The sequence below is a fragment of the Aquarana catesbeiana genome, linkage group LG06, assembly GCF_042186555.1.
Source record: "Aquarana catesbeiana isolate 2022-GZ linkage group LG06, ASM4218655v1, whole genome shotgun sequence".
Classification (NCBI taxonomy): Eukaryota; Metazoa; Chordata; class Amphibia; order Anura; family Ranidae; genus Aquarana; species Aquarana catesbeiana.
The window spans coordinates 308,955,837-308,980,352 of NC_133329.1; the positions used below are offsets into that span (position 1 = coordinate 308,955,837).

The following is a 24,516-nucleotide window of genomic DNA, read 5'->3' on the forward strand; positions in this document are numbered from 1 at the left end:
CCTGACCCCGATGGCTCTCCCCGGCTAGCCGTCCCTGGCCCATCTTTAGGGGGGGAGGATGCTGCCGACAGGGGGCCCTCAGAACCTGAACGAGATCCCCTAGTGTCTCTGGTTCCTGGGGTGCTTGAACCTCTTCTACCCATAGTGCAAAGCAACAAGGTGTGAGGTATACAAATGAACACTGCCCGCTGAGCGATGTAGTCTGGCTAAAAGCCTTGCTACCCAATGCTCAGTCTGGTGTTACTTCAGTAAATGCTGCCTAGGAGAATGCCTGTGTCCCACCTTACATGCGTCCGTCAGCTCTGTGTCTCTCAGAAGGCTGAGTGCACCTGTACAGAGTGCCTTTAATAGCCTGCAGCTGGCCTGAGTGGGAGTCTAAGCACTCTGTGCTGACGTCCCGCCCCCTCCTCTACCGCCACCCTCCGTCGAGTTTTGAAAAAAACGAGCGCTTCCCGCACTGCCGACTCTCCTGTCATGCTTCTGGAGAAAGGCTGGGGATGGGGGGGGGGGGGGGGGGGGAGGGAGGCTGGTAACAAGATCTGCCTGAACGGCTATCTTCAGAGATGGTGGCCATTAGGCCGCAGAGCCTGGGTGGTATAACCACTTTCTAGACCCCTGTGGCCCCTCTCTAGCCTGGGGGGGGGGAACATTCAAACATGAGAAATCCCCCCTTCCACCTTACCTGTTTGCAGCCTGCTTGAGACGCTGGGACATAATCAGCGATTACAACACCTGAGACAGACAGTCAGCATGTGCAGGTTTGTGCTCTTGGCAGCCCCCGGTGGTCACAATAGGCATAGCATGCATTTACCTTAAAGGAGAAAAGCCACTAGAACTCAAAAATTCTGTGGAATCTCCTCTTACCTTATCCAGCCGCAGGGTGCTGTTTACACAGACCCAATCTTCACCTCTCACGGTGGGCTCCGTTTGAAAAAACCGTCAGAGACTGGGGCCCCCTACGAATAGGGGGATCCAACAGTTCTGGGACCGTAAAGCACCTCGCCAGAAATTAGGAAGTTTAAAGCCATTTTCTGATCTGCGGGGTCCAGCTCTCTAAAAAGAGAAGCATTACGGGTAAAACCTTGTTTCTTCGGACACGAGGCCCGGGTACCATTCAATTCGGCCATGAAAAGACACTTTGAATGGATCCGGTTCGCCTGGCTTGCCCCAGTATAGGATCTTAGGATATTCCCTTTGGAGCTCAGCACAGGACATCTTTACACGTCCATCACCTAAGACACTGGCGTAAAAACTGAGGTATCCCTGCAAGGGGGAGGGATTATATAGGGGGTTGAACTTCCTGATAGGGTGTGCCAGTGTCCAATCACCAGTGATACCTATATAACCCACCAGTAATTACTGTGGCTCTGTGTCCCGTGATGTTAGAGAAAGAAATGTTGGTTTCCAATCACTCTCTATACCTATGACAGTGGTCACCAGGACAAATAGAAGAGGGCAGATAGACAGCAACAACAACCGTACAAGAGTTCTATTTCTTAGCAGATCTACCAAAAAGGAAGTTCTGCATATACTTCAGCAAATAGCAGTGAGTACTACAAACTAATTGTGTGGTGGCATTCCTGACCCCTAATGACATCACTTTAAAAAGGAAGTACTATACTAACTTATAAGACAGTTCCTGGACAGAGTGGGACTGTAGAGCCTGTCAATGTCAGCGCCACAAAACCGCTGGTGGAGTGGATCGTCAATATCCATTCATCACTGTGCATAAGCTGAAGTCTAAAACAACTTAAACTCCAAGCACAACCCAGAACTAATAAATTACTGGAACCAGAATACACTGTGAAATACAATCAACCATTCACCACACCATTAGAGGATATTGCACAAGCTAAAGTCTAACAAAAAAAAAAAACAAAAAAAACTACTTTGTATTTATAAGGAAAGTATATTTCAAAATGTATTAGGCTCGGTTCACACGGGGGCGACTTGTCAGGCGACCTAGCCGCCTGACAAGTCGCCTCCCGTTCTGTACAATGGAACTGTTCTAATCGGAGCGACGCAAGTCGCTCCGACTTAGAAGAAAGGTTCCTGTACTACTTTGGGGGCGACTTGCATAGACTTCTATACAGAAGCCGTCTTGCAAGTCGCCCCGGCAGTTGTGTGCAGGTCGCCTCGGTGAGGGGACCTGCAAGTCGTGCCACGTCTAGTGTGAACCGGCACTTAGGAGTTCTATTGACTGAATGCTGAACTGAAGACAAACATTCCCAAATATATCTCTGCCCCTCAGCTCACCCCATCAAACTCCTCACGCATCACTGATTTACTAATAGACATATCAACCTGGATGTCGAACCACTTCCTCAAACTGAATCTATCTAAAACTGAGCTCTTAATATTTCCTCCCCCCACATGCCCCTTCCCCTGACTTCTCTGTCAAGATCAAGGGCACATCTCTCAGTCTCAGGGGTAACCTTAGACTCTGAACTGTCCTTTCAGGCCCATATACAATCCTTGTGCAAATCATGCCGCCTTAGCCTCCGCAACATTTCCAGAATATGCCCCTTTTTTAACTAATAACACCACCAAGCTTCTAATTCACTCCCTGATTATATCTCGCCTCCACTACTGCAACTCCCACCTCATTGGATTACCTTTACATAGACTATCCCCCCTTCAGTCCATAATGAATGCTGCTGCAAGACTCATCCACCTTACCAACCATTCAATGTCCTCCACCCCTCTCTGCCAATCCCTCCACTGGCTTCCACTCACCCAATGAATACAATTCAAATTACTAACAATAGTTTACAAAGCCATCCATAACTCTGCCCCCAGCTACATCACTAACCTAGTCCCAAAATACCAACCAAGCTGCCCTCTTCGGTCCTCCCAAGACCTCCTTGCTTTCTAGCTCCCTTGACACCTCCTCCCATACTTGCCTCCAGGATTTCTCCATAGCTTCTCCCATCCTTTGGAACTCCCTACCCCAATCTGTCCGACTGTCCCCTAATCTATCCATCTTTAGATGATCCCTGAAAACCCTTCTCTTTAAAGGAGCCTATCCTGCTTCCAACACTGTTCTACTTCCTCCATAAGCTCATCCCCCACAGCTATCACCTTTTGTATCAATTGACCCTTCCTTTTTAGATTGTAAGCTCTAATGACCAGGGCCCTCTGATTCCTCTTGTACCAAATTGTAATGCAACTGTAATGTCTGCCTTTATTTGTTAAGCGCTGTGCAAACTGTTGGCGCTATATAAAACCTGTATAATAATAAATAAAAATTCTGCCTAGGTACCTAGAGACTACTGTGTGACTCATATACAATCTAGCTCTTCTCTTCATAAAGAATGGCTGAATATTTGCGTCAGAGGAGGTTTCTATTGAGCACAGGCTGGCTAGTCCTTTGGGTTCATACTAGGCCAATAAAACTGACCGGGTCAGAGATGAGAAAATTTTTTTCATAGCTTCAGCAAATAAACACTTCTTTTGGCTAGCTTATGCAATTAAAGCTCTGCACTTGCAATATGGCTAAAATCCTGCTAGATTAATGCATAATGTATAGGACTAAAATGCTATCTCTGCATTCTCTCTATAAGAGGCTCTCACTAGCTTTTAGACCCCCCTTTCACACTGAGGCAGTTTTCAGGCGTTTTAGCGCTAGAAATAGCACCTGAAAACTGCCTCTCATGCCGCCCGAATGTGAAAGGCCGAGTGCTTTCACACTGGGGCAGTGCGCTCACGGGACATTAGAAAACATCCTGCAAGCAGCATCCTTGGGGCAGTTTGGGAGCGCTGTATATAGCGCTCCCAAAACGACCTTGCCCATTGCAAGGGCAGCGCTTCAGAAGCACCTGAAAAGCACCCGAAGCTGATCTGTCCCTTGGCTCTCGGGTGCTGCCGCCGCCATCTTCGCTATGGGAATCGGGAAGTAAAGCCTTGCGGCTTCACTTCCTGGTTCCCTGCAGCGCATTCCCACTGGTCTCTGCTGTCCCCTGGGACCTGTGTCTCCCCCAGAAGACAGCGAAGGGGGAAGGAGAAGGTGCAAGAAGTGGCGTAGATACCCGCGGGTGGCTCGGGTATCTATGCCCGGAAGTGGGAGCAAAATACCTGTATTAGACAGGTATATGCTCCCCCCTCCCCCCTGAAAGGTGCCAAATGTGACACCGGAGGGGAGGAGGATTCCGAAAAGTGGAAGTTTCACTTTTGGGTGGAACTCCGCTTTAAACAAGCAGTGCTTTACCGCTAACGCACGGGCGGCCCCAGCGTGAAAGGGATCTTATGGATACCCATTTTCTCAGGGTTTCAGTTATTAGGTGTGTCTGGCTTTAGAATAATTTAAAAAGATGGCAACAGAAAGGCTTACATTCAGCAGCATCGGATCCAGCCTTTTTAAGACAACTCAGCTTATGTTAGTCAGACACAGTTTTGGGCAGATCAAAAAATGCAATAGGTGCGGTTGTGATAGACTTTCAGATGGCACAGCAGATACATAGTTACATAGTAGGTGAGGTTGAAAAAAGACACAAGTCCATCAAGTCCAACCTATGTGTGTGATTATGTGTCAGTATTGCATGATATATCACTGTATGTTGCGGTCATTCAGGTGCTTATCTAATAGTTTCTTGAAGCTATCAATGCTCCCCGCTGAGACCACCGCCTGTGGAAGGGAATTCCACATCCTTGCCGCTCTTACAGTAAAGAACAGTATACAATAACAGATACAGTATGCAATAAGCTGAAATCTTACATCCAACCAATCCAGATTCATTTAAATCAGAGTTCCAGGCTAAAATCAGTTACACAAGTAGGTGTAATCCAATCAAGCACCCCAACCCCCCCCCCCCTCGTATATATCTTTTTTGGGGGGGCGTTTTATACCTTTTTTGGTATAAAGGAAGCAAGGCTTACGTCCTACACCGCCGCTGCAAGGTACGTAAATCTTCGGATTTGCATCGGCCACTCCCCCTGTCCCTCCACTGCCTTCTGGGACCTTTGTGTGTCACAGAAGACGTTGGGCCATAAAGAAAGCACAGCGCAACTCGCGCATGTGCATTAGGAAACTGGCTGTGAAGCCTGAAAGCTTCACTGCCGGTTTCCCTTAGTTGCAATGCTAGCACCTGCATCCGTGCCGATGGACGAATCGGCTTCGGGTGGGCCGACATTGTGGGATCCCTGGAACAGGCAAGTGTCCTTATATTAAAAAGTCAGCAGCTACATTATTTGTAGCTGCTGAGTTTTAGATTTTTTTTTTTTTTTTAAGAGGCTGGAACTCTGCTTTAACTGCTATATTTTAAGTGCACATACAATAAAAAAATAAATATCATAGGTGCTGGAACCCAACATAACGCCTGTAACTGTATATGGCCAGTTTAAAGGAACTTTTAGGAATAAAAAAATAAATAAAAAATGTGCTTCCTACTTTAAACCTCTGACTGAATGCAAAAAACAATAAATGGGCCTGCTTTTGGTTACGATGGGGGGTAGTGGTGACTGGATATCTCCTTGTTACTAGGTAGATTAAACAAATGGACATACCCTTTAGGTAGGAGTTATAATCTTGCAATTAGAACTCAAGTGCAATTTACTATATCAAGTCGAAGATGCTACTTAATATGTATGCATATAAAAAAGGCCTGGCACACATAAGCAAATTATTATTTAAGGATCTTTCAAATGAAAGAGCAGGGTTTATGTGCCAAGTTTACCAATTCAGAGTGACCAAGTAAATTTATATTTAGTGGAGTCTGAAATATTAATGATGACCAGTTGTTATTGCTATGATTAAGGTTGTTTAATCGTATTTTATGTCTTAAGATACACTTGCAGGTGGGCTGTTTTCAGATACTGGATCTGCAGGCTCTAAAGCTTACCATACACTATACAATCTAACTGCGCCTTCAGATCTACTATTAACAACAGTGTAAGGGCCTGCCTGGTATAATACTAATTAAATGGATTGTTCAAGTTTGTCCATACAGGTGTAGATCCAGCTGAACAGTGTAGTTAGACTTTGAAGAGGAGTTTCATCACTCACTTTATGTTTATCTTCATACTGACGCCGAGATTCTGCTAGTTCCTCCTCAAACTCCAAGAGAACTTCCCGTAGTGTGTCCACTTGATATTGTAAAGATGTTTTCTCATTGTCTAACTGGGCATTTGTTACCATAGACCTTTTATACTTCTCCTCCACTTCTGCCAGTGAGTCCTGGAAAATACAAGAATCTGTGATATTAGAAACAGCTTAATAAAAGAAAAATAAAGCAAGATAAGATAATGGTAATGAAATTAACATGAAGAAGTGAACTCAAGGTTAAAACATTTGTACAACCCTGCAGACAGACAATGGTTAAGCTACACTTTTTTTGTGCCCTTTGACAGGATTAGTGCAACGTAAACTAGTACCTTCATCTCCTTTAGCCCTTGCATGTATCTGCCTTCTACATCCTCAATTTGCTCCTTCAACTCACTGATCTCCTGACGGGGGGAGAGAATGCACAGGGATGAAGTGGCAGACAAAGGAAGGTATGAAAGAAAACAGAACACACACACACACATTTAAACTTTGTCGAGAGTAGCTTTTCTACTGGGGATGAAACAGAACGTCACCCATATCTTCAGCCAGTGTCAGAAGCCCAGTAGACCTGGGTAAGACAGCTGTCTGCAGCTGGATTATAACGCTGCCAGAACACAGAACCTACATCGTACAGACACTCCCTGCATGACATCAGAAGAAAATGAGAAAATGTACAATTATAAAAGGCAAGAAAAAGAGAAGTTATTTCCAAGGGAGAATATAACTCCCATAAAAGATAAGCGTTTTACTTCACTGCTATAGTCTTCTACACGGATACAACATTTTTACTGTCAAAAATAAAATAAATACTCTCTAAAGGGACATGCCTTAAAAAATATTAAATGTTCAGTGCTGATGGGCTGATTATTCTATTCTTTGTGGATACTAGTGGTGACATCCTCATGCTGAAAATACAAGTCTTTCTTCTTACCATAAAACAAAAGAAAAAGCCAAATGGAAATAAGTAAAAAAAACACTTTCAACTGCTGGGACAGAGAGCAAAAATTTGGGTATGATGGACGTGAATAAACCTTCTAACCAACACTACAAATTACAGAGAGAGAAATCAAAAACAAAACAAAAAAGCTACCAAGTGTTAAAAAGAGCAATCACAAAATCAAGACTAAAGGGCCGTACACGGGCCGAATATTGGGCGGCACCGGTCGGTTCAATAGCAACCTGATGATATTTGGCCCGTGTGTATGGCAGACGGGCCACCTTCTGTCTAAGGGGCATGAACAAAAAAATGTCTGCTGATCAGCATCCGATCAGCGCTCTCAGCCAATGGGAGCACTGAGCAGTGTGTTGTGGGGGCATGCCCCTGTCAGAACACAATAGCTCAGTGGGGAGATCGCTGTACTGACATCGGACTGTTAGTACAGGGTCTCCGCCTGTGCTCTTTGAGAGCACGTACCAGGCTTTAGACAAGTGGGCATGCTCTACTCCTTTAGCAGATCAGCCACCATATTTAATTTTAATAGGTTCCAATAAATCAAGTTTGCGGTTAGAAGCTCTATTAAAATAAATCAAGTTAAAATGATAACTTGTTTTGGACATGTCCACAATTCGCATACTAACAATAAGGCAATTTCACTTGAGCGTTTCATGGATATAAGGCCATACAATAATCATATCTGACCACTTAAGTCCCAGAACAAGCATACAAAAAAAGAGCTGCATACATTGTTCAGCTTTGTGACTCAAAGAAGCTAGACAGTCACAATGAAAGTCTTGGAATGAGCACTTTCAGAAAGAGAGGCCACTAATGGCCTAAATATTTCTCTCATGACAGGTTTCCTTTCAGAGACTAAATAGGTTCCATAATATGAAAAACAAGGAAATGTCACCTCCCAGCTGAAAGGGAATTTAAAATGGAAAACCTTCCTCATGACATTTATATTTTTGTGGAATAGCAAGTTGTGCTTTTCTATTTTATTTAAGAGGCACTGGGATACTGCGGCCTCACCCTCTTGTAAAGTAGCAGAGCCTGCAGTGCAGGGAGACATGTGATTAGGGCTGCAACTAACGATTATTTTCATAATCGATTAGTTGGCCGATTATTGTTTCGATTAATAACCTTAAAAAATAGTGTGGCTTATAATTTAGTTAATATGTAAAGTTTAAAAAAAGGCAATTTATTCCTAAATATCTTAATACGCAGGGGTAAATATAAATAACCAACTATATGGTTAGGGAGTAAAATCTTTAATCCTCTCTGAGAATAACAGACAGAAGAGATATACTCTATATATTATTAGAGGTTGAATCTGGACTCATTATTTAAAGAAAAAAAAATTCTAGACTGTTTTACAGATTTTCAAACAGAACTGTAATATTACATGCTTTTCTGCAGCTTCTCCATTGAAGTATATTGAACCAAAAAAGCACCGTTTTGCATTGAAAAAGGTCCTTGACCCTTTCCAAATACACAGCAGCTGAAAAAAGCATAGATGTGAACTTTAAATGAACTGTAGTGCATTTCTGCAAAAAGCAGTTAAAAAAAAAAAAATCATTTTTTTACTGTGCAACAGTAAAAGTAATATTTACATTAGAGATCTTTTGCTCTTTTTGTACTATATAGGGCTAATTTGAGCTTTTTTAACCCCATTATGTTAATGGCGGATTAATCGATTATGAAAATAGTAATCGATTAATTTCATAATCGATTAGTTGTCGATTAATAGATTAGTTGTTTAAGCCCTACATGTGAACACTTACAGATGTGTTTGCATGAACAGCTTGATTCCTGCAAATGATACAAGTGGGTCAAGCATCATTTGTGAGAACTTGTCATGTAGGGGTTAACTGCATAGTAATGACCAGCACATCAGCCCGTCCAATAGTTATTACTGCGCTCAAATATTTTATTAACCTGCTGGAAAAATTTGAAGAAAGGTGGCACCTCTATGGCATTCCTGTGGAGAAAAAGGAATACAGTGCTTACTTTATGTGCAAAATAGGGCCGATTAAGTAAAACTGGAGAGTGCAAAATCTGGTGCAACTCTGCATAGAAACCAATCAGCTTCCAGGTTTTTTTGAGAAAACTTACATTGAACAAGCTGAAGTAAGAAATTTATTTGCAATAACATTAGAGCCATTCTTACGTAAAATTAGAAGCAACAGAGAGATAAGTGGGACGCGAATAGGACAGGTGGAACACAAGGTTGCAGCCTATGTGGACGACCTTCTCTTTTTTCTCTCGTCTCCACAGACATCCTTAGCTGCACTTATGTTGGAGGCTTGTACAGCTGCACCAAATTTTGCACTCTCCAGTTTTAGAAAATCAACCCAAATGTGTTGCGTGGCCACGTCTTAAGTGAGACCTTTATGGTTGCATTAACAGCAACTTATTTAACAATACAAGAAACAAACAAGCCTGTTGGGACTGGTAAAGAATGCTGCAGCCCATGTAACACAGAATCTGAACAAAGGGCACAGGTGTCTGGTTATTTTAGCAAAAATAATTTTGTGGTAAGTTGGAATACTGAAAAGAAAGATAATTGCAGATCAAAAGGACAAAAAAAAAAAAAAAAAAAAGGAAGAACATGACTAAACAGGTTATAGATCAAGAGCAGCATAAAAAAGGGAAGTCACAGAAAGGTACTCTGCCTTATTCTCTGCACACAGAGAGACACCTCCCTCTAAACCAGTCATACAGAAACTCCAAGCGGCAGTGTGTCTATTAGAGTCTTCCTTTATCTAGGCTTTCATGCAGTAATTATGCACATATATACACTAACTTCAAAGTCTGTGCAGTATTTAAGAACTATATATAGGTATACTGAAGTAGGAGGCAAACATTGTACATTAAGAATCATTATGAAAGTCGTTTTCTCATCTTCAAGAGCAATAAAAAAGAGCTTTTGCCTGAAACTTAAAAATTACTGAGACCATATTACGTATTTGGGCATCCGCCTACCGAGTAGGGTGGAAGATATCTTCTCAATTAACTTTCCCCCCCTACTTTCAGATATCAAGAAGGACCTACTGAAATGGCATTCAGGCATATTCTCTTGGTTCGGACGGTGTAGCATAATAAAAATGAACATCATGCCACGTATATTATATTACCTCCAGACCCTCCCCGTCAAGGTTCCAAATGCCTTTTTGCGGGCTACGAACCGTACTATAGGTAGATTCATCTGGGCCCAGAAACCTCCGAGGTTGGCACAGGCCATTCTAAGGCTACCCAAAACGTCGGGAGGCATTGGCCTCCCAGATGTAAGTCTGTACCACGCTGCGTGCCACTTGGCAAGAATTATAGATTGGTGCAAACATGAAAAACTAAAACAATGGATTCAAATAGAGCAATTTCTCTCGGGGTTGGAGTTAAAAGGACTACCCTGGTGTCAGAAGAACCTACCAGCTCACGTAGTAAATCATCCTATGATAGGAGAGACTTGGCGAGTAACACAAAAAATCAACCGAGAACATTCAATTGCACCTGCCCCTTCCCCACTCACCCCGTTAATTGGGAACCCGGATTTTAGGCCGGGGTGGCATGACACCAGTTTTCAGGAGCTGAAAGGAAGTGACAGGAGTCAACTTCGACACTTCATACTGAATGGACAGTGGATGTCCAGGAAAGCTATTATGGACGACCCACTTTTGGCTTGCCTTTCCTTCTGGCAAAAAATACAACTAGCTCACTTTATTAAGGCACAAACTCCACCGACGCCATATTTAAGGTCCCTGACACCATTCGAGCAAATAAGCCTAGAGCAAGAACCAATGCGACATACCATCTCGCTAACATACCAACTCCTACTCTCATTCCCCAAAGGCTATAAACCCCCATATATAATCAAATGGGAAAGAGATCTGGGCATACAGCTTACCGAGAAACAAGTGGAAAGAGTCATTCTTTTCACTTTCAAAACCTCAATTTGCGCTAACCAGCAGGAAGCAGGGTTTAAAATACTGTCTCAATGGTATTACACCCCAGTTAGGCTTCACCGGATGTTTCCTCAGAGCTCGGATCTCTGTTGGAGATGTGGAGAGGAGGTGGGCACCCTTCTCCATATCTTTTTGGTCTTGTAAGCATCTGACATCCTTTTGGTCTGAGGTCCATAGAATTACACAAAAGTTCACGGACAGGGAGCTACCCAAGAGCCCAGAATTCTTTTTATTACATCATCATGAAATTCCGAGCAAAGCTTACAGGAAGTCGATTCTCCCCCTGTTGAGCACAGCAGCGAAAAGCTGTATCCCTCTGCTCTGGAAGCAAACGGAACCCCCGGCTGTGGCGTTGTGGCTAAAGAAAATCGCTGATATTTATAAAATGGAGGACTTAATAGCAACAGAAAAAGGAAACAGTGAAAAATTCCTTAAGAAATGGTACTATTGGCATGAATTTTTCTACTCGGAGGAACATGCTGGACTGCTAGTTTAAACACGGAGAAAACATTTGATGTTATGGGGCTAGGGGGTAAAGACAGACAACAAGAACTCTTTTTGGAAATCGCGGGGGAGCTGAGGGGCAAGGAAAAGAGACCATGTCGGTCCCCTTGGCTATCCCTCCCCCTTCCCCACTCCCTCACACACCCTGTCCCCTTCCTTTCTTCCCTCCTTAATCTACTTAATTCTCATTTACTGTTATGTTTTCGCCCCTTCTCTTTCTTCTTTATCCTCATCTGTCGTATCTTCTTTAACTTTCCAATTACTTATAGGACCGCTAGGTTCTTTTAATCTATAATAGTAATTGATGACCTTATGGTCATACCTTGTAGGTTACTGGTTTCATACATATAGGAACCCATTCACACATGGGAATCAAAGAGCTCCCTAACCTTGAGATTGTCTACTCAAGCAAAGTTGGTTTGGTTTCAATATTAAGAAATGCTTTCAAGGTTGGAGGGAAGGGACCAGACAAACAGAGATGTTCCTTATTGGAATTAATATAATGTCGTATCCTATGTCTTATTACATTTACCTGTCTATATTTGTATGATTTTCATTACAACTTGTATTTCACAAATAAAGAATTTGAAAAAAAAAAAATTACTGAGACTCTTCAGCCCATTATCTAAGTCCACTCACCCAGCTTGAACAAAGTTCCTCAGGCTAAACAAATAAAAACACACTTTGGTCCATCAAGAAAAAAAAAAAAAAAAAAAAAAAAAAAAAAAAAAAAAAAAGAGACTTTAAATGTTCACAACCCTACACCTGTGCTAGATCCAGAGGAATGCAAAGAACGGACTTTTAAAGAAACAGAATGTACAGGTAAGTACAAGACACAGGCTGGATTATAGGATGCTACCTTCAAGTGATTACACACTGGCAAAGCTTTTGGACATGCCTCCCTTGGGCATACACCTTATACCAGAAAATTACTTTTCTGACCTTGAGTAATGTAGGAATGATAAGAGTATAATATTATAAGGCTGAATTCACACTATGTGGGGTGAGATGTTTTACTGTAATGTAAAACATCTTTTACCACAAGGACACACAGGAAACAATTGTTTCCTAGATGTCCATTAACACTGCAAAGCACCCTAGGGCTACGCTGCAGTAAAATGCAGACATGCTTCATTTTATTACAGTGCACTATGCCGAACAGCATGCCACTGTACATCAGCGGATGGGTGGAGTTGACCGTGAGGTACCACGCAAGTCAATCCTGTATACTGGTCGATTGAATTCAAGGATGTCTTGGATCTATTAATGCACGTTTTATACCGGATTTCTGTAAGCGTTTAGCACTGATTTCTTGTAATAAACTGTTAAGCAGTTTACACTATGTGGCTGTTTTAGCTTTCCTTCATGGGCCCTACTTAAGTAAATGTTACAATCAGCCATGACCGTACCGCTACCTGCAATACAATAGAGGAAGCTGACTGGATCTTATATACTTGCATATCACGCCTGTCTAAACTCTTATAATTTGAAGTCCAGACCTCTGGTAAGGAGGCATTTTATATCAATATCGATGGAGGCGCACTTGGGTGATCAAAACGCTCATCAATTATACTCAATGTTACTAGATGTTTATCAAGGAATTCATCTGCACTATCTAGAACAGAACCAGTTGTTCACACTTTATGGACACTAGTCTATTCAATATCTATGTTTAGCGTGGCAATATTTTTTTTATTCTTTCACGTTTATCATGATTGGTCCTGTTGTGTTGTTGCCAGCAGCTTGCACTTTTAAATTTTGTGTGTATACCTGTGCAATACTTTTTTTTGCTTACATTGTACATCAGCACAGCACCTTGCTGTAGATTGCCATAAATGACGTGTACATTTTGTACACTTCAAAGCTTTTTTTTTTCCTGTAAAAAGGGATCCGTGTGATGCGCTGGAGCGCACACCACATTTCCCCCTACCGGAGCCACCAAAGGACAGCTGCCAGAATGCCAGCAGCTGTCTACTGTAGTGTGAACACGTCCTAACTTCACTCCAGTATGTGGGTTCTACATTTTTATGTAGCAAGCAATGCAGAGTAACATAAACAGAGGGGAGATTGGTCTGTGTTCTGCACTGTACCCAGAACCCTGTACCTGGAATTTACTGGTGCTACAGATCCTACAGTATGACTAAAACAGAATTTATGAATGGTGAGAGTGGACCTAGCAATCATCTGCTCACCCTCCATTCATTGATCCCGTTTAATCCATAGAAGCTGTAGTAACAAGCAAAAAAGCATCTCTAGATATGGTAGTAGATTTTTCTCAAAGTGGCTTTTCTGGCCTTGAGTAATGTAGGAATGACAAGAGTATAATATTTCCCTGTTCTTCAAGAACTGGGGCTTCAACTGCTGTTAAAGATAGACTGAGAAGCAAAATTGTACAGGTAAAAGAGAGCAGGTCTGACCCATTTGACCTCGTGTACCAGGTTCTTCTTTTCCACTATTTTGTGGAGCAGTTGAGAAAAAATTCACACTGGAGGGAAGGCATATATTAACCTGAAGCAAGTTCTTGGGATTACTGGAGCTTCGGATGCCAGTGTTAGAAGATCCTTGTCCTGGCCACAAATTGGGGAAACTTGTTGTTGAACCTGGAGGCCAGGTTATCCACATCTGTGACCCCATTGAAGATGTCCAGATGAAAGCACCATTCCCTTTGGTCCAGATGATACTGGCTGAGGAATTCTATCCACGTCGGGATGTGAACAGCAGACCATGCTGGGCAGAGCTTTTCCACCCAGGAGATGATCAGACTTGCATCCTTCAAGGCTGTCTGGCTCCTGGTTCCCCCCTTATGATTGAGATCTGTGGTAATGTCTGATTGCATCCTGACTGGGTGTCCCTGTAGAAGGGTGCCAAAGGGTAGAGCCAAGTTCATTGATCTGGGTTTTAAGAGGTTGACGTGCAGCTTTACTTCTTTGGGTAACTAGATTCCCTGAACTATGAGAAATTGAAACAGTCACCCAGCCTGTGAGGTTGGAATCTGTTTTTACCACCTTCCATGGGGTGGTGGGAGAAAAGACTCTCTCATTTCCAATGATGAATCGGTAATCTACCAAGCCAGGGTGTCCCTTGCTTGGCTGGAGAGAGGCATTGGGAAATCGAGAGATGGAGAGTGTTTGGTCGAGGCCAATAGAAGTGTTGAAAGGGCCTTTTGTGTAACCGAGCGAAGGGAAAAGCTTCAAAAAACGGAGTTACTTACCGGTAACATCCTTTTCCAGGAATCTTTCAGGACAGCACCATAGAGAGACACCGGCTCCTCCCCTCTTAGGAAACACCGCCTTCCAATTCAATATTTAAATCTCATCCTCCCAACGGCCCCTCAGTTCTTCACGAGTTCCTCCGGCCAGCTGGGGAGACACAAGAATACGTCATACAAATCTTTATCTTACCTGACGTTCTCATGCGATGAGTTCTCATAGATAATCAATAACCTGGGTGGGTACTAGTGCTGTCCTGAAAGATTCCTGGAAAAGGATGTTACCGGTAAGTAACTCAGTTTTTCCCCATTCATCTTTCAGGACAGCACCATAGAGAGGATAAGCGAGCACCTTACCTTAGGGAGGGACTACTGCCTGCAGCACCTTACGCCCAAAGGCTTGGTCTTTGGCTGACAGCAGGTCCAGTCTGTAATGCTTCACAAACGTGGAAAAACTGGACCACGTTGCTGCTCTACAGATCTGCTCCGGAGAAGCACCAGCCCACTCTGCTTGAGAAGTTGCCACTGCCCTGGTGGAATGTGCTTTAATACCCTCCGGGGGCTCCAAACCCCCGACTACATAGGCCTGGCTAATGGCCAACCTTAACCATCTGGCTATTGATCGTTTAGAGGCTTTGAACCCTTTCCTAGCCCCTGAAAATAATACAAAAAAAGAATCGGATTTCCTAAACTGTTTCGTACTATCTAAGTACTGAAGGACGCACCTTCTAACGTCCAGTTTGTGAAAAATACGCTCCTGTTCCCTCACAGGATTCGAACAGAAGGTAGGTAAAATAATTTCTTGGCCCCTATGAAAACTAGAGGCCACTTTTGGCAAAAAGGCCGGATCCGTTTTAAAAACCAAACGGTCCGGAAAAACTTGAAAAAAAGGCGCCCTAATAGAAAGGGCTTCGAGTTCACTTACTCTCCTTGCTGTGGTGATCGCCACCAAAAACACCGTTTTGAGGGTGATCAACTTCAAGGTACAGGATTCCAATGGCTCAAAAGGATCCCCTGTAAGAGACTGTAAAACTAAGGAAAGATCCCACACTGGGAATGGGGAACTTTTAACAGGCCTCTGTCTGCCTAAAGCTCTAAAAAACCTAGCTACCCAAGGATCTATAGCTAGCGGCTTTTCCAGGAAAACGCTTAGTGCCGATACCTGTCCTTTCAAGGTGCTAAGGGCTAATCCTTTGTCCGCTCCTGCCTGCAGAAACTCTAATACTGCTACAGAACTTCGTACATCGAAGGAGCTTTCTGTGCACCAACTGTTAAAGCGTTTCCACACCTTTAGGTAAATGGCTTGCGTCTCTCTTTTCCTGCAATTTAGGAGAGTTGTTACTAGCCGATCCGAGAAACCTTTGCCCTTCAGCAATTCTTCCTCAGTAGCCACGCTGCGAGGTTCCATCGCTCCACCTGAGGGCAACAGATTGGGCCTTGAGAGAGAAGATCCTCCTGGATAGGCAGAATCCAGGGAGGTTCCACTGTCAGACTCTTCAAGAGAGAGAACCACGGCCTCCTTGGCCAGTGTGGTGCTATCAGAATGAGGGTTGTGTCTTCTGACCGAAATTTTCTTAGAACTGCTGGAATCATTACGGGAGGGGGGAAGGCATAACACCTTGAGAAACGCCAGCTCTGAGCTAGTGCATCCACCCCGGCTGCTCCGTCCCATCTGCTTAGGGAAAAGAACAGACGAGCTTTTGTATTTGCCTTTGAGGCGAAGAGATCCACAGAGGGAACCCCCCACTCCCGAGTAATCATCTCGAAGATGTCCTGGTTCAAGACCCAGTCGCCTTCCTTCAGCATTTTTCTGCTCAGAAAATCTGCCACTTGGTTCTGCTCCCCCTTCAGATGGATTGCAGAAAGAGAGAGAATGCTCCCTTCGGCCCACCTGAGGATGGATTCTGCCAGACCCCACAAGGATTTGCTCCTGGTTCCCCCTTGCCTGTTGATGTAGGCCACTGCTGATGAGTTGTCCGAACGGACCCTCACATGCTGCCCCAGGAGTTCTTTCTGAAAAGCTCTGAGAGCCAACTCTATTGCTCTCAGTTCCCTCCAGTTCGAGGACTTCTTTGCGTCTTCTTTTTCCCAGGTGCCTTGCATCATCTTGGAATCTAGGTGTGCTCCCCACCCTGTGCCGCTCGCATCGGTCGTAACCGTTCTGGACACTGGAAGAACCCACTCCAGGCCCTGTGAGAGATTGGACTCTTTCCTCCACCACCAGAGGGACCTTTTGACCTGACTTGGCACAGATATAAGGGAGTCCAGAGATGCTGGACTGTGGTCCCAGACACTCAGAATAAACAGCTGTAGGGGGCGAAAGTGCAGCCCTGCCCACTGAACTGCCGGAAGCGTGGAAGTCAGTAAGCCCAGTACTGACATTGCTTTCCTTACTGAGATCTGACTGCTGCCCTGGAGCAGTACTATTGCTCTGTCCACCTTCTGGATTTTTTCTGCTGGAAGGAACACTCTTTGTTTTGTCGAATCCAGTACATAGCCCAGGAAGGTGACCTTTTGGGCCGGAACCAAACTGGATTTTTCCAGGTTCAAGAGCCATCCCAGGTTTTCTAAGCTGTCTCTTGCTACCTGAAGATCCTGGTACAACTGCTCCGGGGAAGGAGCAAACAGGAGTAGGTCGTCCAGGTACGCGACTACAGAGATGCCTCTGAGCCGCAAGAAAGCCAGGACCTCCACCATCACTTTGGTGAAGATGCGGGGGGAAGAGGATAGTCCAAAGGGGAGTGCTTTGAACTGTAGATGAAACGTTCCTTCCCCAGTTTTCACTGCCAGTCTGAGAAACCTCTGGTAACTTTCTGCGACTGGAATGTGCAGATAAGCGTCCTTTAAGTCTATTGACGCCATGAAGCAATTTGGGGGAAGAAGCGCTTTCACCGAATAGATAGAATCCATCCGGAATTTTCTGTAGGCAACTGAGACATTCAGAGGCTTCAGATTCATGATAAGCCTGAATTTTCCCGAAGGCTTGCGGACCACAAAAATGTGGGAGTAAAAGCCTCTGCCTGTCTCCTCTACAGGAACCCTCACTATCACCTCTTGTTCCTCTAACTCCTGTAGGGAGGATAGAAGAGCTGACGCTTTCTCTGCACACTTTGGCAGCTCGGTGACCAGAAGTCTGTGCTGAGGAGGTTCTGAGAACTCTAGCTGGTAACCTCTTCTTATGATCCCTAACACAAACTGGTTGGAGGTGATCATCTCCCATTGTGGGAGGAAGGTCCCCAATCTTCCTCCCACCGTGGTTACCCCGTCATTGGGTCTTCTTGGGCTGTTCAGGAGGGCGAAAAATCGCCCCTCCCCGCCCCTTGCCCTTCTGCCCCCAAGCTTTTTTCTGCCGCTCTCCTTTTGGGGCTTCAAACTTTCTCTGAGGGCGGAACTTTCTTTTAGCCTGCTCCCCAAATTTCTTTTTAATGGGAAAGGCCTTTTTCTTATCGGCCGTCCGGTCTAAAACGGTCTCTAAACCTGGGCCAAACAAGAGATCTCCTGTGAGGGGAATTCCATAGAGTTTAACTTTAGACGCGCTGTCTCCTTGCCACGTCTTAAGCCATAGGGCCCTTCGAGCCGAATTAGTGAGGGCTGAAGACCTTGCGGACATGCGCACTGATTCGGCGGAGGCGTCCGCAATATACGCTACACCCTTAAGTAGCATGGGGAAGGAAGCCAAAATAGTCTCTTTTGGCGTTCCTGCCTCAATATGCGCCTTTATCTGCGTAAGCCAATATTCCATATTACGGGCCACTACTGTGACCGCCATGGCAGGCTTAAGGTTTCCCTGTGATGAATCCCAGGACTTCTTTAAGAGAGAGTCCATCCTTCTGTCCATGGGGTCTGCAAGAACCTCCATGTCCTCGAAGGCCAGATCTATTTGCCTGGAAACCTGAGAAAAAGCAGCATCCAGCCTAGGGGTCTTATTCCAGACTAGAGACTCCCCTTCTGAAAAAGGAAACCTTCGCTTCAAAGCCCTTGAAAAGAAAGGTTTTCTCTCAGGATCTTTCCATTCATTCTTTATGGCCTCAACCAATACATCATGGACTGGGAAATCCTTCCTTTTTTGTTCCCCAAGACCTTTGTACATTTGGTCATGGAGCGATAACGCCTTCTTTTCTTCCTGAATTCCCAAAGTGGTGTGAATAGCTCCCAAGAGCTCCTCCACTTCGTCCAGGGAAAGCTTATAGCGAGAAGTTTTTGTGGATTCCCCATCCACCTCCTCCACATCCGATTCCCTTTGAGAATCTGAAGCGGTGCTATCTGGCTCCTCCTCAATTTCCACTCTGGAGCCCCCTGGTCTCTCTCCACTAACAGAGGGAGTATCCACTGGGCTAGGTGTAACACTCTGCTGCACTGGTAAAGGACTGCTTTGGGCCTGCGGCAACTGGAAGCTAGAAAAGAGTGCTTTAAAGGACTGAAAGGTGCTAGAAAGCTCCTTGACGGATGCAGCAAGATCTGTACCCTGTTCTGCTGCCTGTTCCCTGACTAATCCATCAATGCACTCCTTGCAAAGTGCCTTGGTCCAGGAATCCCCCATACTAACTCTACAAGAGGGGCATTTTTTCTTTGAACCATGAGGCGACTTGCTTTTCTCTGTGGCTTTCTGAAAAAGAAAGAGAGAGAGAGTCGCCATAAATGCCCAATCCCACCAATGCTTTTACAGAGGACCACCAGGAGTGCCCCCCTCAGGACCAACCACCACCAGGGTCCCAGACACACTCCCCTTCCCCCCGACCACCAGTGAGGGGAGAACACCCGTGAAGCTATCGGGATTTAGGTAAGGGAACACCACCCCAGGGTTCCACTTACCTTAGCATGGCTGGTGCTACTGTCTCCTGGAGCAGTTCTAGAGACCTCTGTCTCCGACATGTCCGCTGAGGATGGTGGTCGATCGTTTCCCCCGACAGCTGACTCTACAGCAAAACAAGAGGGTCGCACCAGCCGAACGCTCGGTCCGTTTTCTTTCCCCGCGTCCGGAACCGGAAGACGCGTAATCGTCGGAAGTGCCCGCCCTCGCCGGAACTGACGTCACCCGTCATCCGACCCGGCCATAGAGCTTCAGAAGCTGGCTGCCTGAACAAGCAGGAGAGACTCAGGCACTTCCCACAGCGCCCCCCTGGGCAGAAGAAATACGGACCCCCTCAGCTGTCTCTTTCGCCAAGAGAAGCTGAGGCGCGCCAATTCAGTTTAAAAACAGGTAAGAATGGCTTCCCCAGCCTTTACCTGACTGAAATAAAAAATAATAGAGGGAAAGAGCTAGAGAGACCCGACTCCCCCCTCTTCCACAGACAGATTCTTTGGCTTCAGCCTCCCTGACTGATCCGCCTCGGTTCCCAAGCAGTGTCTCCCCACCGGAGGAAACACCTGAACTGAGGGGCCGTTGGGAGGATGAGATTTAAATATTGAATTGGAAGGCGGTGTTTCCTAAGAGGGGAGGAGCCGGTGTCTCTCTATGGTGCTGTCCTGAAAGATGAATGGGGAAAAAAAGGCAAACATGAGGCTTAGAACTCATTGAGAATCCCACAGAGGGATGACTTTTTGATCTTAAGGTCAGAGCACAAGGCTTTAGAAAGAGAGGCTTGTTTAGCGAAAGGAAGACCCATGGCTTGAGCGCTTCTAGGATGAGAATGTGTATAGCCTTTGGACGTTTACAGTCAGTTGTGAGGAAGATAAATCTTTCAGAAGAAGGTTGTCTAAGTACCCAAATGCCACGCATTTTTAGAACAGCAAAAAGATGTGCAAGCACCTTTGTGAACTTTATGAATACACTGGGGGCAGATGATAGGCTGAATGACAGTGTGACAATTAGGAAGTGTTTGTATCCTACTACAAAGTGCAGAAAGTGCTGATGAGGAGGGTAAATGGAGGTAGGCATCTTGAATGTCTACTCATGCCAGGTATTCAGCATAGTCTCAGAGAGGCTAAAAACTGACCTTGCAGATTCCATGCAAAACCTGTTTACACAAAAGGTACTTGTTTAGGGATTTTAAGCCCATGAGGGGAGCAAGGGTACCCCTTCATTGTGCACCAAAATGAAGGCCCCCCGAAACATGTTGGCCCCTTTTATGCTATGACTCAATCATTAAAATTACTTTGTGCTCTCATTGGGTTGTATGTGCGTGGATTCTCAACTCTGGGTCCTTTCCTTTTTTCCTGAGGGGAGTCCCTATTTTATGAAGTGCAGCTGAACCAGAGCCAGCGTGCCCTGTGACAATTCCAGTGATCCTTAAAAAATCTGAATCCAGCGACCCGTTTGTTCTGTTGTCCTCACCAAAGAGACATCCTTCTTCAAAGGGCTTATGAGTGAGGCGTCTTTAACAGGCAACTTCAGCTGCCTAGGCTTTCCGCATAAGATTGTGCCTATATTGACAGGAATAAGAGCAATTCTGGAAATTTGTGTTGTGGCATGTTCTGGCGCATCAACACAGAAAAGTAAGGCAGTGTCTGCAGGTGCTCTGTTAGAGTTTTGTCCTGAAAGACAGGATCCTGAGTGCCCTAGTCCAATTAGCTGTTTGATACACATAGGTTGCAACAAATCCTGTTGCAGGCCTGGACCTGCAAGTATGAAGAAAAGCATCTCATATGTTCTGTCTGCAGAATCATGAATGAAGGAACATCTTCTATAGGCACATTAAGATAGCATAGGGAAGATGCATATACAGAGAGATAGGATTGCTGCACACCCCGGATAATGTATAATGGGAAGGTTCCCCCAAAGGGGTTTATTTTTAGCAGCGAGGTATGTGGATATCGCAAATTTCAAAGATTTTGATAAAATTATTTAATTAGTTTATTAGCAATATATATATATATATATATATATATATATATATATATATATATATATATATATATATATATATATATATATATATATATAGTTTCCCAAAACAAAGACCAACAGATGAACCCCACTCCATGCGACTTGCAAGGAGTCACACGCTAAGGCCCACGAGGCCTGCCATGTGGAAAGGGGCCGACACCTACAGCAGAATTCCAGAGCATCAATACAGGCGGTATATATAAAGCAAAAAATACTTTATTACAATTATTTGAAGTGATTAAATGTACAATTTTTAATTTATATTTGTATATTAATTCGATTTTTTGTGGCTTAGTCGGACAAGTGTGCCAAAGAGCAATTAATGGAGTGAATAGATTAGTGGAATTGTTTGAATGAAAAAAGAAAAAGAGTGAAGCTGTGATGAAATGTAGACTTTTGGAAATGTTGCCCAAAAGGTGGGCTAGATGAAAGCATTAGTGCGTAAGTGAAAGAGGGCAAGGGTGACCAAAATGTGGGGCATGGTGGGAACATGGAATAAGATGTGAAAAAGTAAGGGAAAGAAAGGGAGGGAAAGGAAAAACCAGGAAGAACGGGGATAACAGAGAGACAATGGCAAACACCAAAGGTGAAGGATAAACAATGTGATGGATGAAAAGAAAAGGAGATAGTCATACTCAGGGGATAGTATACCTCCTGGTCTGCAAATGCAAAGCCTACTACATAGGCAAGACCAAACAAGAGTTTTGGAAACGCATGTCCCAGCATCTCTATAGCATGCGTATAGGGAATCCCCATCTCCCAGTTGGTCGACATGCTGCACTTGTCCATGGTTATAAAGGTACCAAAGATCTCCTTCACCGCACTCGATCGGGTACACATTCCCGATCAAGGCGGCGATTGGAACAAAACTTTGCTCCAATTAGAGCAAAGATGGATCTTTAGACTACATGGCACCTCATAGCCTGGATTGAACGAATCTATTTCATTCGCCCCCTTTCTCAGAGGGTTCTCCTCTGGTAAAACACAATAATATATTATCCCACCTTACTGGTGTAATTATATAACAATATTACCATCATTATTTTATTTTATTTTTGTTATACGTTGATATCAGTTATGATTTACTGCTTGATATCATTGGACAATTCTGTGTGACCTCTATGTTCCTTTCTACTACTTCAATACTGTATTTGCTAATTGTTTTTTACTGTATATGTATTTACTGTGGGCAATCATCATTCTATGTGCCTATTGGCATCTATGTATGTTATGATCACACTCTTAAAACAATACGTACATTACCGCAAAAAATTGCACTTTATTGAGTTCTATCTCTTCCCTATATTTATTCCCATTTTGTATATAAATGTTTCCCTTTCCTTTTGTCTTCCAGGCTTCTGTATGCCGCTGGTCATGGGCTGCCTGCGGTAGTTTTGATTTCCACTTCATGCGCCTTCCCGGCAGGGGTGGGGGCTATTTTCTACTGGCTCCCATCTTTCCTAGACGTGCGCCTCCCTTTGATCACGTTCGCCAGTGTTTTCCCCAGCCGGCGGCGTCCCCCATCACCTCCGGGCGCTGAGTGCATGCGTGATGGCCACGCGGGTGTGTACTGATGTCATGTTTCTGACGGAGGTGACGACAGCGGTCGGGGATTTCCGCCCTTCGGAACGCCGAGGGAGCCACACGCGGCCGCATGAGGTGGCCATTGATCCCTCGCGGCCTGTCAGGTAAGTGGGAGGGTCACCTGCGGTGTGTTCCAATGATGAGGTTGCGATCAGCGGTCACTATATAAACTACGAGATGTTGGTTGAGCTGGCAGATGACCATCTCACATCCTGCTTTTGGACGGTTGGACGCGTGCCATTTTACTTCTGTGGCAGTAAGTACGTCATGCCTATACTCTACTCTCACTAGTATGGCTCCATTTTCACTAACTTTGTATCAATCCTCACAATTTTTATCACTAGACTTAATTATTTATCACTAGACTTAGATTAATTATCTGTTACCGTCCAAGAGGCTGTTTTTCAGAGCATTCTCACCTTGGGGTACCTGGCACATTCTTCCAGTTCAAGGTACCCTTAACTAAACTATTTTACTTTTATTTTATTTTAATTTTATCACGTTCTCATTGAGCAACATTATATCCACATTTTCTTCCTTTATTCCTCTCAATTGCGCTGGCCTTCTTGCTTCACTCCAGCGTTCACTTTTTTACACACTATTCCCACCTGCAATCTTGCTTTACTTATTTTTAGTTCAGTGTTTTCTATTTGTATATTTCCTTAGCACTTTTTTTCCTTATTTGATCCTTTTCTTCAGCACTTTTATAATTTCTTCTCTTTTTTCTTAATTACTTTCACGTGCAGCCTCCTTCCCCATTCCCTTCTATTTTCCTATCCACTTTCTATCCTGCACTTCACCTTCACCCCCCATTTCCCCACGTGTCCCTTTTTCTTTTTCTCCCTTTCCTTTGTACCCCCCTTCTTTTCTCCTTTTCTTTTCATCCATCACGGTGTTTATCCTTCACCTTGGGTGTTTGCCATTGTCTCTGTTATCCCCGTTCTTCTTCCTGGTTTTTCCTTTCCCTCCCTTTCTTTCCCTTACATCTTATTCCATGTTCCCACTGTGCCCCCACACTTTGGTCACCCTTGCCCTCTTTCACTTATGCACTAATCCTTTCATCTAGCCCACCTTTTGGGCAACATTTCTAAAGTCTACATTATCTCACAGCTTCACACTCTTTTTTCATTCAAACAATTCCATTAATCTATTCACTCCACTAATTGCTCTTTGGCACGCTTGTCTGACTATGCCACGAAAAAACTAATATACAAATATAAATTTAGAATCATACATTTAATCACTTCAAATAATTGTAATAAAGTATATTTTGCGTTATATATATACCGCCTGTATTGATGCTCTGGAATTCTGCTGCAGGTGTTGGCCCCTCTCTGTATGGCGGGCCTTAGCTTGTGACTCCTTGCAAGTTGCATGGAGTGGGGTTCATCTCTGCCCCGTGGTGCCCTCTGCCTTGTCGGCATGCAGAGTTGTCTGTTGGTCTTTGTTTTGGGAAAC

At 44.3% G+C, this 24,516-nt stretch overlaps 1 protein-coding gene across 33 annotated transcripts in view; it reads right to left on the minus strand.

Moving 5' to 3' along the window:
• Positions 1-24,516, minus strand: part of LOC141146869 (uncharacterized) — a 204,109-nt gene that overhangs the window by 14,059 nt on the left and 165,534 nt on the right. For 27 of the 33 annotated variants that reach the window (XM_073633630.1, XM_073633627.1, XM_073633605.1 and 24 more), the window contains 2 exons: positions 6,370-6,441; positions 6,002-6,172 (listed from right to left, as the gene is read on the minus strand). In XM_073633630.1, coding sequence (XP_073489731.1) covers positions 6,002-6,172; positions 6,370-6,441 — 243 coding nt within the window. The remainder of the gene's footprint in view (positions 1-6,001; positions 6,173-6,369; positions 6,442-24,516) is intronic. The other 6 variants (XM_073633631.1, XM_073633626.1, XM_073633621.1 and 3 more) reach the window with 1 other exon arrangement.